The following is a 14,278-nucleotide window of genomic DNA, read 5'->3' as shown; positions in this document are numbered from 1 at the left end:
GGGGGGGAGAGAAAGACAGAAAGAGGGATGGTATTGCAGCAGTGTTGGTTCACAGCTTAGATGAAGAATTGAAGAGGATGACCACTAAGGGTTGTTTGGGGATTTTTTATAATTATCTAGGGTTTGAGTAATTTTGCTTGCGAAAGTCAATCTTTTATGGGTACAAATGGTAATTTTAATCTTTTATAGGTAAATATGCCAACGTTTTCAACTTTATAGGTAGAAATAGTAGTTTACTCATAATAAAAAAAAAGTTGGAAAAAAAGGTTTAATTACTTTGTTAGTCTCTATAGTTTTACGAAATTTTTAATTAGGTCCCTATACTTTTTTTTCTTTTAATTGGGTTCCTGCACTAATTTTTTTTTCAATTAGATCTCTCTTGACAGTAATTGACTTAATTTTATAAAGACCCAACTAAAAAAAAATCAATGCATGAACCTAAATAAAAAAAATATAAAGATCCAATTAAAAAAAATTAATACAAAATCTCAATTAAAACAAAATACAAAAACCTTATTAAAAATTTTATAAAACTATAAAAATCAATAATTAACCAAAGAAAAAAAAAAGTTACCTAGGACCCTGTCGGCGGATACAATAATGAAATTTTAACGAAAGAGGGATAGAAAGTAGATAGAATGTGTAGTCTTAAATGAAATGATCAAGTCCAACTGTCAAAGGTCCTCTTCTGTTCCCCCTTTTCACCTTGTCGCTTTCCAATCTTTCCTACGCTCTCAAATACACACCTTGCTGCTCCACACTCACCTCTCTCTCTCTCTCTCTCTCTCTCTCTCTCTCTCTCTCGTTTAGATCAGTGGAGAGATCTATCTATTAAGGTGAAGGGGAAAGAAAGGTTAGCAACTTGAACCTTTGTCTCTTCGTTTTGGGATCACACATGCATTTTCTTTGAACGCTCTCTTTATTTATTTGTTTGCATGAAAGCTTAATTGCTAACGTTGTTTCCCTCTGTTTCTAATTGGTATTCCAATTACGTTACTGCTGAAGGATCCCGATTTATTTGCCTACCTTCTTGTTTTCTTCGCAGTTCCATTTCACTTTTCCACTCTCAACTTCCATTATTTTTTATGTTTTTAAAATGTAAAGCTAAGTTTCTTTCGATACTTTTTAAGTGGGTTTAATTGCAGATCTTTAGTTGATCCAGGAAAAAAAAAGATTAGATAGATTAGGGTGTTTGTTGGAATGTAATACGAAAAATCAATAGTGTTAGAAAAATGAAAAGCAATTACACATTAGATCCACTTGTGTTCTGTATGAAGGTGAAACAACTTAAAGGGTTGATGTAACTGAAAGGTATTTAAGCTTATTTCCCTTTCGTTTGCATTATATTGGGGAATATGAGGTATTACCATGCCACACCCACACTGCTATTTTATATATTTTCTAAATCAAGTTTAAACTAGTCAAACTGTTCCAAATACTCTCTCTTCTTTTTCTTTTAATAAATAAAAATTAAGATTTAAATGCTTTATGCTTAGATATGTGTTGGTCTAATTTTGGAAGTTTGCTTGATTTCTGATGGTCTACTGTAACTTGCCACTTATTGATCTCCGTGTGAATTGGTATAGGTTTTGAGAGAATACTGGCTGCCAAATAATGGCGAATAAGAATAATGCACCAGGCCAAAGAGGGCGAAGGCCGTTGTCAATATTTGCTGTTCTCGCCCTTTGCTGTTTCTTTTACCTTTTGGGAGCATGGCAAAGGAGCGGGTCAGGAAAGGGGGATAACCTTGCCTTGAAAGTGAATAACCTGATGTCAGACTGCAACATTATGCCTGAGTTGAGTTTTGAATCTCATCACAATGATGTAGAAATTATTGAACCGGCTGAACCAAAAGCTAAAAAGATCAAGGCATGTGATGTTAAATATACTGATTATACACCTTGCCAAGAGCAAGACCGAGCAATGACATTCCCAAGAGAAAATATGATATATAGGGAAAGGCATTGTCCCCCTGAAGATGAAAAACTGCGTTGCCTCATTCCGGCCCCTAATGGTTACACGACTCCTTTTCCTTGGCCTAAGAGCCGGGATTTTGCCTACTATGCCAATGTTCCTTACAAGAGCTTGACAGTGGAGAAGGCTGTTCAAAATTGGGTGCAATTTCAGGGAAATGTGTTTAAATTTCCTGGCGGAGGGACCATGTTCCCTCAAGGAGCAGATGCATATATTGATGAACTTGCATCAGTTATTCCAATTAAAGATGGTTCTATCAGAACAGCACTGGACACTGGCTGTGGAGTAAGTTTTGATGTCTAAAAATCCCTGCTCATATGAAAATTTACTTTTAAATATATGGCTAAGCATGCTGATTTACTCAGTTTCGTTCTGCTTTAGCTGATAACTTTTGTAATAACATCTACTTATTTACATACTAACACATTTAGAAGATAAACATTATGTCTGTCCATGTCCATGTTTCTTTACTATTGAATTGAATATCATACAGCATAAAAGATATCCTGTTTAAGGATTTCAAATTGGACTCAGAATGCTGAGCTACAGGACCATCTTTTCTTTTCCTGTTAGGTCATAAGTGTTTACTAATGGTTCTCAGGTAGCTTTTTGCTCCGTCATACCTACTGGTCCTTTGAGAATCCTATCATATATCTTAAAATTGATTCAGTTGGCTACTGTTTGGTTTGCGAATTAATGTTGACCTCCTACGTTCAATGCTTTTTTGTCTATTACAATATTGCAGATTGGATTTCTCGTGTTTTGTGTGTGTTTTGAGGTTGCCTAGAATGAATTGTCATTTCTTTGTTACTTATGGAGCAGTTTACTTATTCTCAGTTTAAGATACCTTCAAATTGAGTCATAATTTTCCATACCAATATAAAGTATGAACAATTATGCAGGTTGCTAGCTGGGGAGCCTACATGTTAAAGAGGAACGTGCTCACTATGTCCTTTGCCCCAAAGGACAACCATGAAGCACAAGTTCAGTTTGCACTAGAACGAGGAGTTCCAGCTGTTATTGGTGTTCTTGGTACCATCCATCTTCCATACCCTGCAAGAGCTTTTGACATGGCTCAGTGTTCTCGATGTCTAATACCATGGACTTCAAATGGTTAGTGCTGAATTTCATTGTCAATAAGAATGATAAGAGTTATAACTATTATCAGCCTTCTCTTATATATATTATATTATGATACACACACCTGAAATTCCAAAAAAAAAAAAGTGCAAGTACTACAAGATTTGAGTTATTGAATACCGTTTTGGCTAATATGGGTCATTGCAATTTCTTGCCAAAAGGTTATGAAGCAGAATGCCTTATTGACAAATAAATCATTTACTTCTGTAAGTTCTTAGAATCTTACCCCAGCTGTTATCACCAAAAGTCTAGAATTTTAAATTATTAAGATCTTCATCTTATTTAAACATTGAAATCCCTAAAATATTATGTTAATAAGGTTGCATTTACATATAGATTTGAAACATTAGATTAAGAATTGTATGCCATCCAGCAATCAGAAGGGGAAGTTTAGGAAAGAAAAGTGGCTATAAATCTGAATGAAACATTCTTATAGGCATTAAGTTTTTGACTCTGCACCCGTTAAATGAATACAGCGGGCATGTATCTAATGGAAGTTGATCGAGTCCTGAGGCCTGGTGGATACTGGGTTTTATCTGGGCCTCCAATTAATTGGAAAACATACTATCAGACATGGAAGCGGTCTAAGGAGGACGTCAAGGCAGAGCAGAGAAATATTGAGGAGTTAGCTGAAAGTCTTTGCTGGGAAAAGAAGTATGAAAAGGGTGATATTGCTATCTGGAGGAAAAAGATAAATGCTAAATCCTGCCTAAGAAAGTCTCCCAACTTATGTGATTCAGATAATGCTGATGATGTTTGGTATGTCCTGTTTATCTTCATGTACTTCATTCGGATATGCAATATACTTATAATCTTCAAATATAGTTCAAGTAATTTTGATGATTGAACAGAATTTCACTTGTTTATCTAGTTCTATTTATTGTTATGATACATTATGATCTATGTTTTCAGAAATAATTTCACTGCAAACTCTATAATATCAAATGTCCCATGAGATGATCTAGGCTTAATTTAGATTGAGAACATACCTGCATTGTTGGGTATTAAATATTATGGTTTTGTTAATGAATCTCCTTAGGGCAATCTTTAAGAAGTCAAAAGTGGAAATTTTTTGAAGATTTTGATGCATTCAGTGCATTAGAAACTTCAAAGATTTTAAATTTCTATAAAAATTCTTCTGTTTATTGTTCTTTAAAGAGAACCCTTAGAAGTGAGGACACTCATTAACAAACACCTTCATTGGATAACTTAGTAAAATTGATTTCCACACAAGAGAGAAATACTTTGCAAGTTATTTTCAGAGAGCCTGAGTACATAAACCAAAGTATTAGCTTGATTGTTGAAATTATGTAGGATTTCATTTTTGAGGCATTGATTATGAGTGCATCCAATATTCAATATTAATTTGCAATTGTATTGTGTAGGATTTAGTTTCTCTATGCTTTTAAATTGTTGATATTATATAGATGTTTATTAATGTGTAGACATATTAGATCTGTTGTTTATATTCTGATTATTTTTCATTTGGATGGGGTTGGTGTGTTTATGTATAGGTACAAAAAGATGGAGGGCTGTCAGACCCCTTTCCCTGAGGTATCCAGCAAAAGTGAAGTTGCTGGAGGTGAATTGAAGAAGTTTCCCGCTAGGCTTTATGCTGTCCCTCCTCGAATAGCTAAGGGCATTGTTCCCGATGTTACAGCTGAATCTTATGAAGAGGACAACAAATTATGGAAAAAGCATGTTAATGCTTACAAAAGAATGAACAAGTTGATTGGCACTACCAGATATCGAAATGTGATGGACATGAATGCAGAGCTTGGAGGATTTGCAGCTGCACTTGAATCACCAAAATCCTGGGTTATGAATGTTGTGCCCACGAGTGCTAAGAACACCTTAGGTGTTATTTACGAGAGAGGTCTGATTGGCATTTACCATGACTGGTAAGTTTCTAAAAGTTCTCTTAATACTCCTGCAAGTATTCTTATTTCATGTGAATTTTTCCATGCAAGTTGTCTTCCCTATACTTCAAAAATTATTTATCTCGACATTTCATGGTGGGTTTTTGTATGATTATTCATTTGACCACTGCAAGGCAAAATGAGCTTCAAATTAGCATATTGTTCTTCTCCATATTCTGGAACCACTTGAAAATAGATATTGGTACTGTTTCTTCAAATAATGGTATGTCGCTGTATTGTATTTCATATGACGGCTACAGATAATTGAACATGCTATGAATTTTGCTAATCAGTTTATTAGTTGAAGCAAGTTATGCACTATGACTATGCATTATTTAATGTCAGTTTTCTTCTTTCTTCAGGTGTGAAGGCTTTTCTACATACCCCAGGACATATGATCTCATTCATGCAAATGGTTTATTTAGCATGTACCAGGACTCGTAAGTTTCTTCCTCCTCTTCCATGTGCATAGTCATAGTATGTGGATTCTAAGATTATATCTCATTGAAAGTAGAAACAAGCTCTTATTCAAGTTTCTTGGCATATAATGCAAACTCAAGTCCCTTTTCTAGATGTTACTTATAAATACTTTTTTTCTTCTTTTGGGGTCTTGCAACAGTAATTCAATGCAGTAGTTTCTCAAAAATTGGGGATTTCTAAATTGTTGGTAAAATGTTTAGATTGTGCACTTGTTAAATACGTTTCACCATACTTCCCGGGTATACCTATCACAAGGCACTGTCAAATGCCATCTGCGCTGTCCTCAAAGGCCTTGTTGGTAGTTACGAGGATGCGCTTTAGGGGGTTGTTTCTGAGTTAGTATAATGGAGGGAAGGGGAGTAAAAATTCAAAATTTAGCACTAGTCTTCCTTTCCTCCTTACCTTTCCCTCGAAAATTCCAACTCACAAACCCACCCTTAGGACCTGTTAAGTTTGTGTTTTCATTGTTTTCTATTTTAGGATTTTGTAAAAAAAAATGAAAATAGAAAACAAGATTTTATTGCTTTTAGTTATTTTTTTCTTCATAAAATGCTGAAAATAGAAAACGAATTCTCAAACCAAACAGGCCTTAGGATCTTAAATTGCATCACTCATTTTAGGTGAGCCCAAATTCCATTATTTGAAATGCATCACAATTCACAAGGCCTAGTCCATGTGAAAAAAGCTAAATAGGCTCCTCCTGTTAATTGCCAATTTGCCACGAGCTAAAACATTTATCACGGACCAACCTATTCCAAGCTTCAGGCTTTTGCAGGAGGCCCAATATATGGGTTTTAAATCTTTAAAAGCATAATTTGGACATATTTTACTTTTAGTTTGGGATATGTTAATCCTTTGAACATGTTAACCATGTTTCATAAATCATAATAATCCCATTAAGTTGATGACAAACCTTAATAGTCCTTTAGTGTTTAGGGTTTAGGGTTATCCTTATCTCTACTTTTTATTTTTAAATGTTGATGAGTTGTTTGAACAGGTGCAACCTGGAAGACATCCTTATTGAAATGGACCGAATCCTAAGACCCGAAGGAGTCGTCATCATCAGAGACGAAGTCGATGTCCTGAACAAGGTCAAGAAAATTGTTGGGGGGATGAGATGGGAAGCCAAAATGGTGGATCACGAGGATGGCCCTCTTGTGCCTGAGAAGATATTGGTTGCTGTTAAAGAATACTGGGTTTCCAGCAGCAATAACAGCACCTCCAGTGAGGAATAAAACCATTGCATTTTTTTGGGGTATGAAAGTGAAACTTGTCTCTCAGATCTCAGCATGCAGCAACCATCAAGGTTTCAGAGCCATTAAGGAATAGTGCAAAAAGAAAAGGGTAAAAGAAAAAGAGGGAAAAAAAATAGAAATTGTTATAGTGCAAAGTAAAAGCAAAAGATTGGTTATGTAAGCTTATTCTACGCCTGCCTTATACAAGTGTAGATAAAATAGGTCTTAACTAGTCTTATTAAGTTTATTTAGATATAGATTAGCACAAGTTCGGCTACCAAGATAATTTAATCTAAGGATATTCTGTTGAATAATCATGGTGAAGGAATATTGAAGCATTGAAATCCCACTATTCGTTTTTCGGTTTTAAGAGTGTGTTTGTGAGTTGAGATATTAGAGGGGAAAAACAAGAAAGGCAAAGGAGAGAGGCTTGAAGGTTAAAAATTTAAAATAAATTTCTTCCTATTTTTCGCTCGTTCTTTTTCTTTTACTTTTGAAGTTTAAAAAAAAAGATTAATCTCTACGTACAAGTGTTTTGCATTTACAAGTTTGAACGAAACCCACCTATTAAGGCTGGGTTTGGTAAAGCTTTTTCAGGAGGTGCTTGTGCTTTTAAAAAGCACAAGCACGTCATTTTGCGTTTGGTAAATTAAAAAGCTCAAGTGCTTGTGCTTGCGGCTTTTAAAAGTTAGGGGTGCTTTTGAAAGCACCTAGGAGGGAGCTTTCAAAGCTGGCTTGTGCTTTTCAAAATTTAAAAGTCTAATATAACCTCATATGTTAACTAATTTTCAAATTTAATGTTTGCATTTATGTCTATTATAGTATTTTTAAATTTTAAAAGCTATTTTACCAAACACAATTGATGTTACTTATGTTTATTAAAAGTTGTTTTTGATTTGATTTACCAAACATAAATGCTACAACTTTTAAAAAGCCATCTTTTAAAAGTTAACTTTTATAAGCTACTTTTAAAAAGTAAAAGCTTTACCAAACTAAGCCTAAATGTGCTGTTTATGTTACGTGCCTTTTAACAGAATTTTATTTTAACAGAATTTTAAATTAATTCAAATCAATTAATGCACAAATATATAACTTTTATTTTTTAAAAGATTTCGTTTCTTTTTTCGAGTTTCTTACCAAATTTGTTGGATCTCCTTCGTGCGTTTTTCGATTTTCATGGTTTCTGAAATCAAGTTTTGAAATTGTTTTGAAGATAATAGAATTTCAGAAATACACCCAAACGATTACAGAAAGGATTACAGAAATACACCCAAAGAATTTAAGAAATACACCCAAAACAGGGGGAGACAGAAATACACCCAAAGAATTTAAGAAATATACCCAAAACAGGGGGAGACAGTATATTTCTTTTTTTTAAAAAAACTTAGAAGAACAGTAAAACAGTACCTTGAATAATGTTTCTTCCTTTTTTCTCGTGATTTTTGATGGAGATTTGTATCTTTTCTTCTTGATTTCTTCTACTCTTCGCGAGGAGTTGGAACGTTTCTGCAGAATCGTAGTAGTTTGTTTCGAATGTCCCTTGAATCTTGATGATTTGCATTTTGATCGAGGAAGAGAAAGAGTAAACGTGTTGTAGAAGGGGCGCGTGTTTTTTTTTAACAAGTTGCGTTTTGATTGAGAAAGAAGACGAAGAGTGAACGTGTTATTGAAGGGGCGCATGTTTTTTTCTTGAACTTGGAACAACTTGTATAGCTTGTAAGCCAAAAAGGCTTGTATGTGTAGCAGACCTCTAAAAAAATCTTTGTTCTAAAATATCATCAACTTGTGAACATGCATATCCGTTTGAAAATGCCATGGTTTTGAGCTGGACCAAATCAGATTAAACTGAAAATTGGTCACCAAATTGGTCTGATCATGGCAAAAAAAATGGTTGTGACTGAATCAACCAAAAATAAAAAATATTTGTCAAAAAAGTTAATAAACCAGTTAAATTGATATGATTTTTTTTTTTGCAGTTAATTGATTAGAAAGTTTTTTTATTGAAAAAATATATTTTATATATAAATATACTGTTTTAATGTATCAAATTTAATTTCGGTTAAATTTTAATTATAACTTTTAAATTTTTAAACTTCTAATTTCATCAATGATTTGATTTTTAGAACCTTTAATCATCAATTCAGCAATTAGTTTGATTTTCATAACCTTCGAAACATTATCTTATTCTATGTGCTCTAAATTTTACTACAAGCAGCAGATTAGGAATGTAGGTTTAAGCTAAGCATAGGGATTAGGTGCTGACAACACAAGGTCTAGTTGTGGCGCATTTGAAAGTTGACATAATTTCATGCCTAGTCAAGGTCACATTATATATTGTTATGGTTAGGGAAGTGACTTCATTGCGTTCATGGTTTAGCAACTTTATTACAATACCAAACATGTATTAGTGCTTTGATTTTAATTGTGTACCTATTTAATATAAAACAAATTATAGTTACTCCCCATATCCTCCTCCGTTCCTAATATGTTTATTTCGGTCAGCAACTGAAGAGTACCAATTACCTCAAGAATTCTACCCTCCTTTATATATATTTAACTTTATTTTTATAAATTTTTTATAAAAAATATAAAGTACAATATTCTTTATTTTTTTTCTCGTTCTATCATAGTTTTATTATATTTGAAATTAGTTCATCGTCTCAATCGAATTCAAGATTATTAGTATCTGTCAATTCAGCTGAATATATGATGATGTGGTACACATATAGTAATTTTAAAGTCAACAATTCAACATTCTTCTTTTAATGCGAATTATATGGTTCCCAGTTGCCACGTTTATAAATTTTCCCTTTGGAGTAATTAATAAGACTCTGTAAAGCATGATCCTTTTTTCTCCGAATATATCTGAAGTTACGTGGAATATGAATAAGACTATTCACCCAACAATCAGGAAAGTAATCCAAAAAGAAATTAATATCATTGAAAGTTGAGTTAATAACAAGCCCGTCTAGCTCAGTTGGTAGAGCGCAAGGCTCTTAATCTTGTGGTCGTGGGTTCGAGCCCCACGGTGGGCGTAAATAATTTTTAATTATTATGAAACAAAAGGTTATTGTCCATGCTAATGGGATGCCTCATCCACACCATTTTTGCTTTCTACAAAATTCGTTTCGTTTTCATGAATAATGCCTCTTTAAGTGCATCTAAGGGTTCTTGTCACAACCCCATAATAATGGAAGAATATATATGAATAATAGTTATCATGAATAATGGAACATATACTCTATAGTAATGGTTAGAGAATCATTAGAATTAATTTAAATCAATTAGTATCGTTTATATTTATATAGCATATCTGTATATTAATTATAGGATTCTATGTCTTTATTACTTTAATTCATTAAACACCTATAAATACCTCTTGTATATTGTACTTTTTATCACACTTTCTTCAACTTGGTCTCTTGTTTCTAACATGGTTCGCAAGGCATTTTGTGGACTTAAGCAAGCTTCTCGTGAATGGTTTGACAAATTCAGCACTACTATATGCGTCTTGGTTTTACTTCTAGCCCTCATAAGAATGCCCTTTTCATTCGTAAAAGCGAGCGTGGAGTTGTTTTTCTACTTTTGTATGTTGATGACATGATCATTACTGGAGATGATATTGATGGTATCTCTGATCTGAAGGCCTCACTTCACCGTATCTTTGAGATGAAAGATCTTGGTTCTCTCAGTTATTTTCTTGGTCATCTATCTTTCTCAGGCTAAGTATGTTTCAAATCTTCTTGCTCGTGCTGGGATTACAGATAGTCGCACTGAGACTACTCCTCTTGAGCCTAATGTTCAATTTACCCCTCTGGATGGCACTATTTTGGATAATTCGACTCTCTATCGACAGTTAGTTGGAGGTCTCGTCTACTTGACTGTCACCCGACCAGACATCGCCTATCCAGTTCGTGTACTTAGCCAGTTCTTGTCAGCTCCTCGCACTACTCATTATGTGTCAGTTCTTCGCATTCTTCGCTACATCAAAGGCACTCTATTTCATGGCCTTTATTTTTTTACCCATTCCTCTTTATCTCTTGAGACATACTCCGATGCTGATTGGGCTGGTGATCCCACTGATCGTTGTTCTACTACTGGTTACTGTTTGTTTCTTGGTGACGCTCTCATTTCTTGGCGTGCCAAGAAGCAAACGCTCACTGCTCGCTCAAGCACAGAAGTTGAGTACCGTGCCCTCGCAGATACCACTGCTGAGCTTATCTCGGTTCGTTGGCTTCTCGAAGATCTGGGTGCTCCTCGGTCATTCCCTACTGATGTTTTTTTGTGATAACCGCAATGCTATTCAGATTGCCCATAATGATGTGTTTCATGAACGCACCAAATACATTAAGATTAATTGTCACTTTGTTCGGCAACGTATCCTTACTATAATGCTGTTTGTCTCATTGCTGTTGGAACACTGGATCAGACTGCTGATTTCTTCACGAAAGCTCATCACCCGACTCATTTCCGGACTTTGTTATCCAAATTCAAGATGGTATCTTTAGCTCCCACTTGAGTTTGAGGGGGAATGTTAGAGAATCATTAGAATCAATTTAGATCAATTAGTATCGTTTATATTTATATAGCATATCTGTATATTAATATAGGATTCTATACATTTATTACTTTGATTCATCTAACACCTATAAATATCCCTTATATATTGTATTTTTTATTACACTGAATAATACACAAAAATACTTTATTCAACTTGGTCTCTTATTTCTAACAGTAATATCATATAATGTGAAGAAGCTAAATAGGATTTCTAACCTAAATTGCATATGTAAGAAAATTCCATTTTAATTCTTCCAGACTATTGAACATCATGCCTAATTACTTCGTTCCACAGTAAAAATAAGATTATATTCCCTCTAGTGCAAAAAATAATACATCATACAAATCTAATCATCTATAGTAGTATCAACAAAAATATTTGATTTATCTATCGACTAAATTAAAAGTCTTATTAATTGCATAAAAAACATTATAAAAGTCTTATTAATTACATAAAAATTTAATACATTAAAGTCTTATTAAAATATTTGTATGTGTAGGATCCAGGTTGTTGGCAATAGTAAAGGTTGGAAAAAGCATTAAAACCATTTTTGATTTCTTGATTTTTGTTACGGATTTGGTTCCTGAGTCCCACACCAGAACAGTCTCTAACCCGGTTACCCGAGATTTGACGATCTAAATCGGCCCTATAATCCCTAACCAACATTCAAATTCAAATACCTCCCTTATTTTAGCCAGATAAGATAAGATGAAATAACTACCACCAGCTATATAAAGGGGAGCCAGAGGCCTCTCAATACATCACTCATTCTACACACCTTATACCTCTCAGATCCATTCTGACTTAAATGTCAGAGTGTCTTTGCAGGTACCAACCCTATTGCTCCAGTCATATAATTCGATGACCGCCTCGACTCGCAAGTTCCTAATCTATCTCACAACCTGTACCAGAGACATCTAGTACATTTGTGCCGTCTGTAGGGACTACTAAGTCATAGCGGCATGACGGAAAACCTCGAGGAGCAATCCTCAAGCCACCATCACAACTCAAACCCGCAAAGCCCAACACTCGACCTTTGGGATAGCCTTCCCCCCACCCACGGGAGGATTACCAGCACCGTGCACCACCTACTGACCTCGAACCGGCAGCAACCAAAGAAAGGCAACCGGCCGCCCACTAAAGCCCGAGCGCCCGACGACCTAGGAGAAAAACAATCCAAATAATCCAAGAGCTTTGTCGTAGAGTGCAAAATCTTGAGGGTCGAGTTACTTTTAAGGAGCAATACCATCCCGAACGCGCAAGCCAAGCAACCTCTAGGACCCGATCGCATCGTGAAACCAGGAACAATAGGTCATCTGAATGACGACACAACAAGCGACACGAGCACAGCGTTTCCAGAGACTCGGAACGCCAGCGCAACAAGGACAACAGAAGGCATTGTCGGGAGGCCAAGCGAGCACGAAGCAATCATGTGATAATGGGAGCCACCCCATTCACGGAGAAAATTCTGAGATCCAAACTCTCGAAGGGCTTTGACAAGCCCACTAATATGAAATACGATGGGACCAAAGATCTCCATGAACACCTAACGGCCTTCGAGGCCAACCTGAAAGGGGCTGCCAATGAGGTTCGATGCAGGGCTTTCCCGGTAACCCTAGCCGGCCCTATAATCAAATGGTTTAACGCCATCCTCAACGGCTCTATAGCCAGTTTTGACAATGTCTCTAGGAATTTTATAGTCCAGTTCACCACCAGGATCACCAAAGCAAAATATCACATCAGCCTACTCAGAATCCCCAAATAGAAAACAAATCCATGAGGAAATACCTCGACAGGTTCAACGATGAGTGCCTGACGGTCGACGGATGATGAACGAATTCTTGCGTAGTCTAGAATTTCACAAATAAGCTGTCGTTGCAAGTATAGCTTCTAAACCAACAAAGAATCCTTTCGTACAAAAACTTTGTTGTCACAAGTAACAAACCCCTAATAAAATTGATAACTGAAGTATTTAAACCTCGAGTCATCTCTCAAGGAATTGCAGGGAAGTGTGCTTATAATTGGTTATGGAAAAATATGTTTCGGGGGTTTTGGATAAGAGAACAAGAAACAGTAAATGGCAATTAAATAAACCGACAACTAATAAAGGCTCTTAGCACGATATGAGAACTGGAAATCCTATCCTAGTTATCCTTATCAATTGCGATGAGAATTTCCCGTTGCTCCCACTTAGTTAACCTCTAACTATGGAGGAAAGTCAAGTGGACTAATCAATTTGATTCCTCAAGTCCTAGTCAACTCCTAAGGAAAGACTAGCTTTAGAGGGATCCAAATTAATCAGCAACTTTCGATTACTAATCAACAAAGGAGTTTGATAACTCAAGTGTTACCAATTACTCAACCAAAGCCAAGAACATAAAATCCTACTCTAACATCCTTCTAAGCATTTTTTCAAGTACTTGGAAGGCATAACATAAAAACATAGAAAAATAATAGGGAAAAATAAAATACAAACAATCAATTGCATTAATATGAAAATTGAATCTAGCATCAAAAGTTCACAGACTAAAGTAGTAACAATGAGTAATCAATAAGAGTAGAAGAGAAATCCTAAATCCTAAAACCTAGAGAGAGGAGAGAGGCTCTCTCTCTCTCTCTCTCTAAAAACTACATCTAAAACCTAAAATTTGTGTGAATGTAAAGTGTATGATGAATGAATTGATTTCTCCACTCTGTAGCCTCTAATCTGTGTTTTTTGGGCCAAAAAATGGGTCAAAAATAGCCCAAAAATTGCTGGGAGAAATTTTTGATACATACAGGTCGCGGCTCTGTCACGCGTACGCGTCACCCACACGTACGCGTCACTTGTCTGCGGCACAATCCACGTGTACGCGTGCTTCACGCGTGCGTATCACCCAACAGCCAGGCAACTATGACAATTTATATATTGTTGTGAAGCCCCGGATCTTAGCTTTCTAACGCAACTGAAACCGCCTCATTTGTACCTC

At 35.5% G+C, this 14,278-nt stretch overlaps 2 protein-coding genes and 1 non-coding gene across 3 annotated transcripts; all 3 read left to right on the top strand.

Annotated features, from left to right (window-relative positions):
• The first annotated feature begins 664 nt into the window (after positions 1-664).
• LOC107484006 (probable methyltransferase PMT14) lies at positions 665-7,118 on the top strand. Its single transcript, XM_016104616.3, has 7 exons — positions 665-853; positions 1,587-2,259; positions 2,877-3,087; positions 3,591-3,873; positions 4,629-5,015; positions 5,396-5,473; positions 6,511-7,118. Exons 2-7 carry the CDS (start codon positions 1,615-1,617, stop codon positions 6,746-6,748), a joined length of 1,842 nt encoding a protein of 613 aa, XP_015960102.1. The 5' UTR covers positions 665-853; positions 1,587-1,614; the 3' UTR covers positions 6,749-7,118.
• A 2,592-nt stretch (positions 7,119-9,710) lies between these two features.
• On the top strand, positions 9,711-9,783 carry TRNAK-CUU (transfer RNA lysine (anticodon CUU)). The gene has a single exon. It is a non-coding gene; the product is annotated as a tRNA-Lys (tRNA).
• Positions 9,784-10,252: 469 nt separating this feature from the next.
• Positions 10,253-11,036, top strand: LOC107484225 (secreted RxLR effector protein 161-like). Its single transcript, XM_016104844.1, has 2 exons — positions 10,253-10,430; positions 10,513-11,036. The coding sequence occupies exons 1-2, from the start codon at positions 10,253-10,255 to the stop codon at positions 11,034-11,036; spliced, it is 702 nt and encodes a 233-aa protein (XP_015960330.1).
• The last annotated feature ends 3,242 nt before the right edge of the window (positions 11,037-14,278 follow it).

Source organism: Arachis duranensis, chromosome 1 (genome assembly GCF_000817695.3).
Source record: "Arachis duranensis cultivar V14167 chromosome 1, aradu.V14167.gnm2.J7QH, whole genome shotgun sequence".
Classification (NCBI taxonomy): Eukaryota; Viridiplantae; Streptophyta; class Magnoliopsida; order Fabales; family Fabaceae; genus Arachis; species Arachis duranensis.
Note: the sequence above shows the minus strand (reverse complement) of the source record. Positions and strands in the feature narration are given on the sequence as shown.

Excerpts from the sequence above, each read along its gene's own strand:
- LOC107484006 (XM_016104616.3), top strand. The coding sequence starts at position 1,615 with ATGGCGAATAAGAATAATGCACCAGGCCAAAGAGGGCGAAGGCCGTTG. Across the intron at positions 2,260-2,876 it reads CACTGGACACTGGCTGTGGA|GTTGCTAGCTGGGGAGCCTA; the intron begins GTAAGTTTTGAT and ends ACAATTATGCAG. Across the intron at positions 3,088-3,590 it reads AATACCATGGACTTCAAATG|CGGGCATGTATCTAATGGAA; the intron begins GTTAGTGCTGAA and ends AAATGAATACAG.
- LOC107484225 (XM_016104844.1), top strand. The coding sequence starts at position 10,253 with ATGCGTCTTGGTTTTACTTCTAGCCCTCATAAGAATGCCCTTTTCATT. Across the intron at positions 10,431-10,512 it reads CTTTGAGATGAAAGATCTTG|ATAGTCGCACTGAGACTACT; the intron begins GTTCTCTCAGTT and ends CTGGGATTACAG.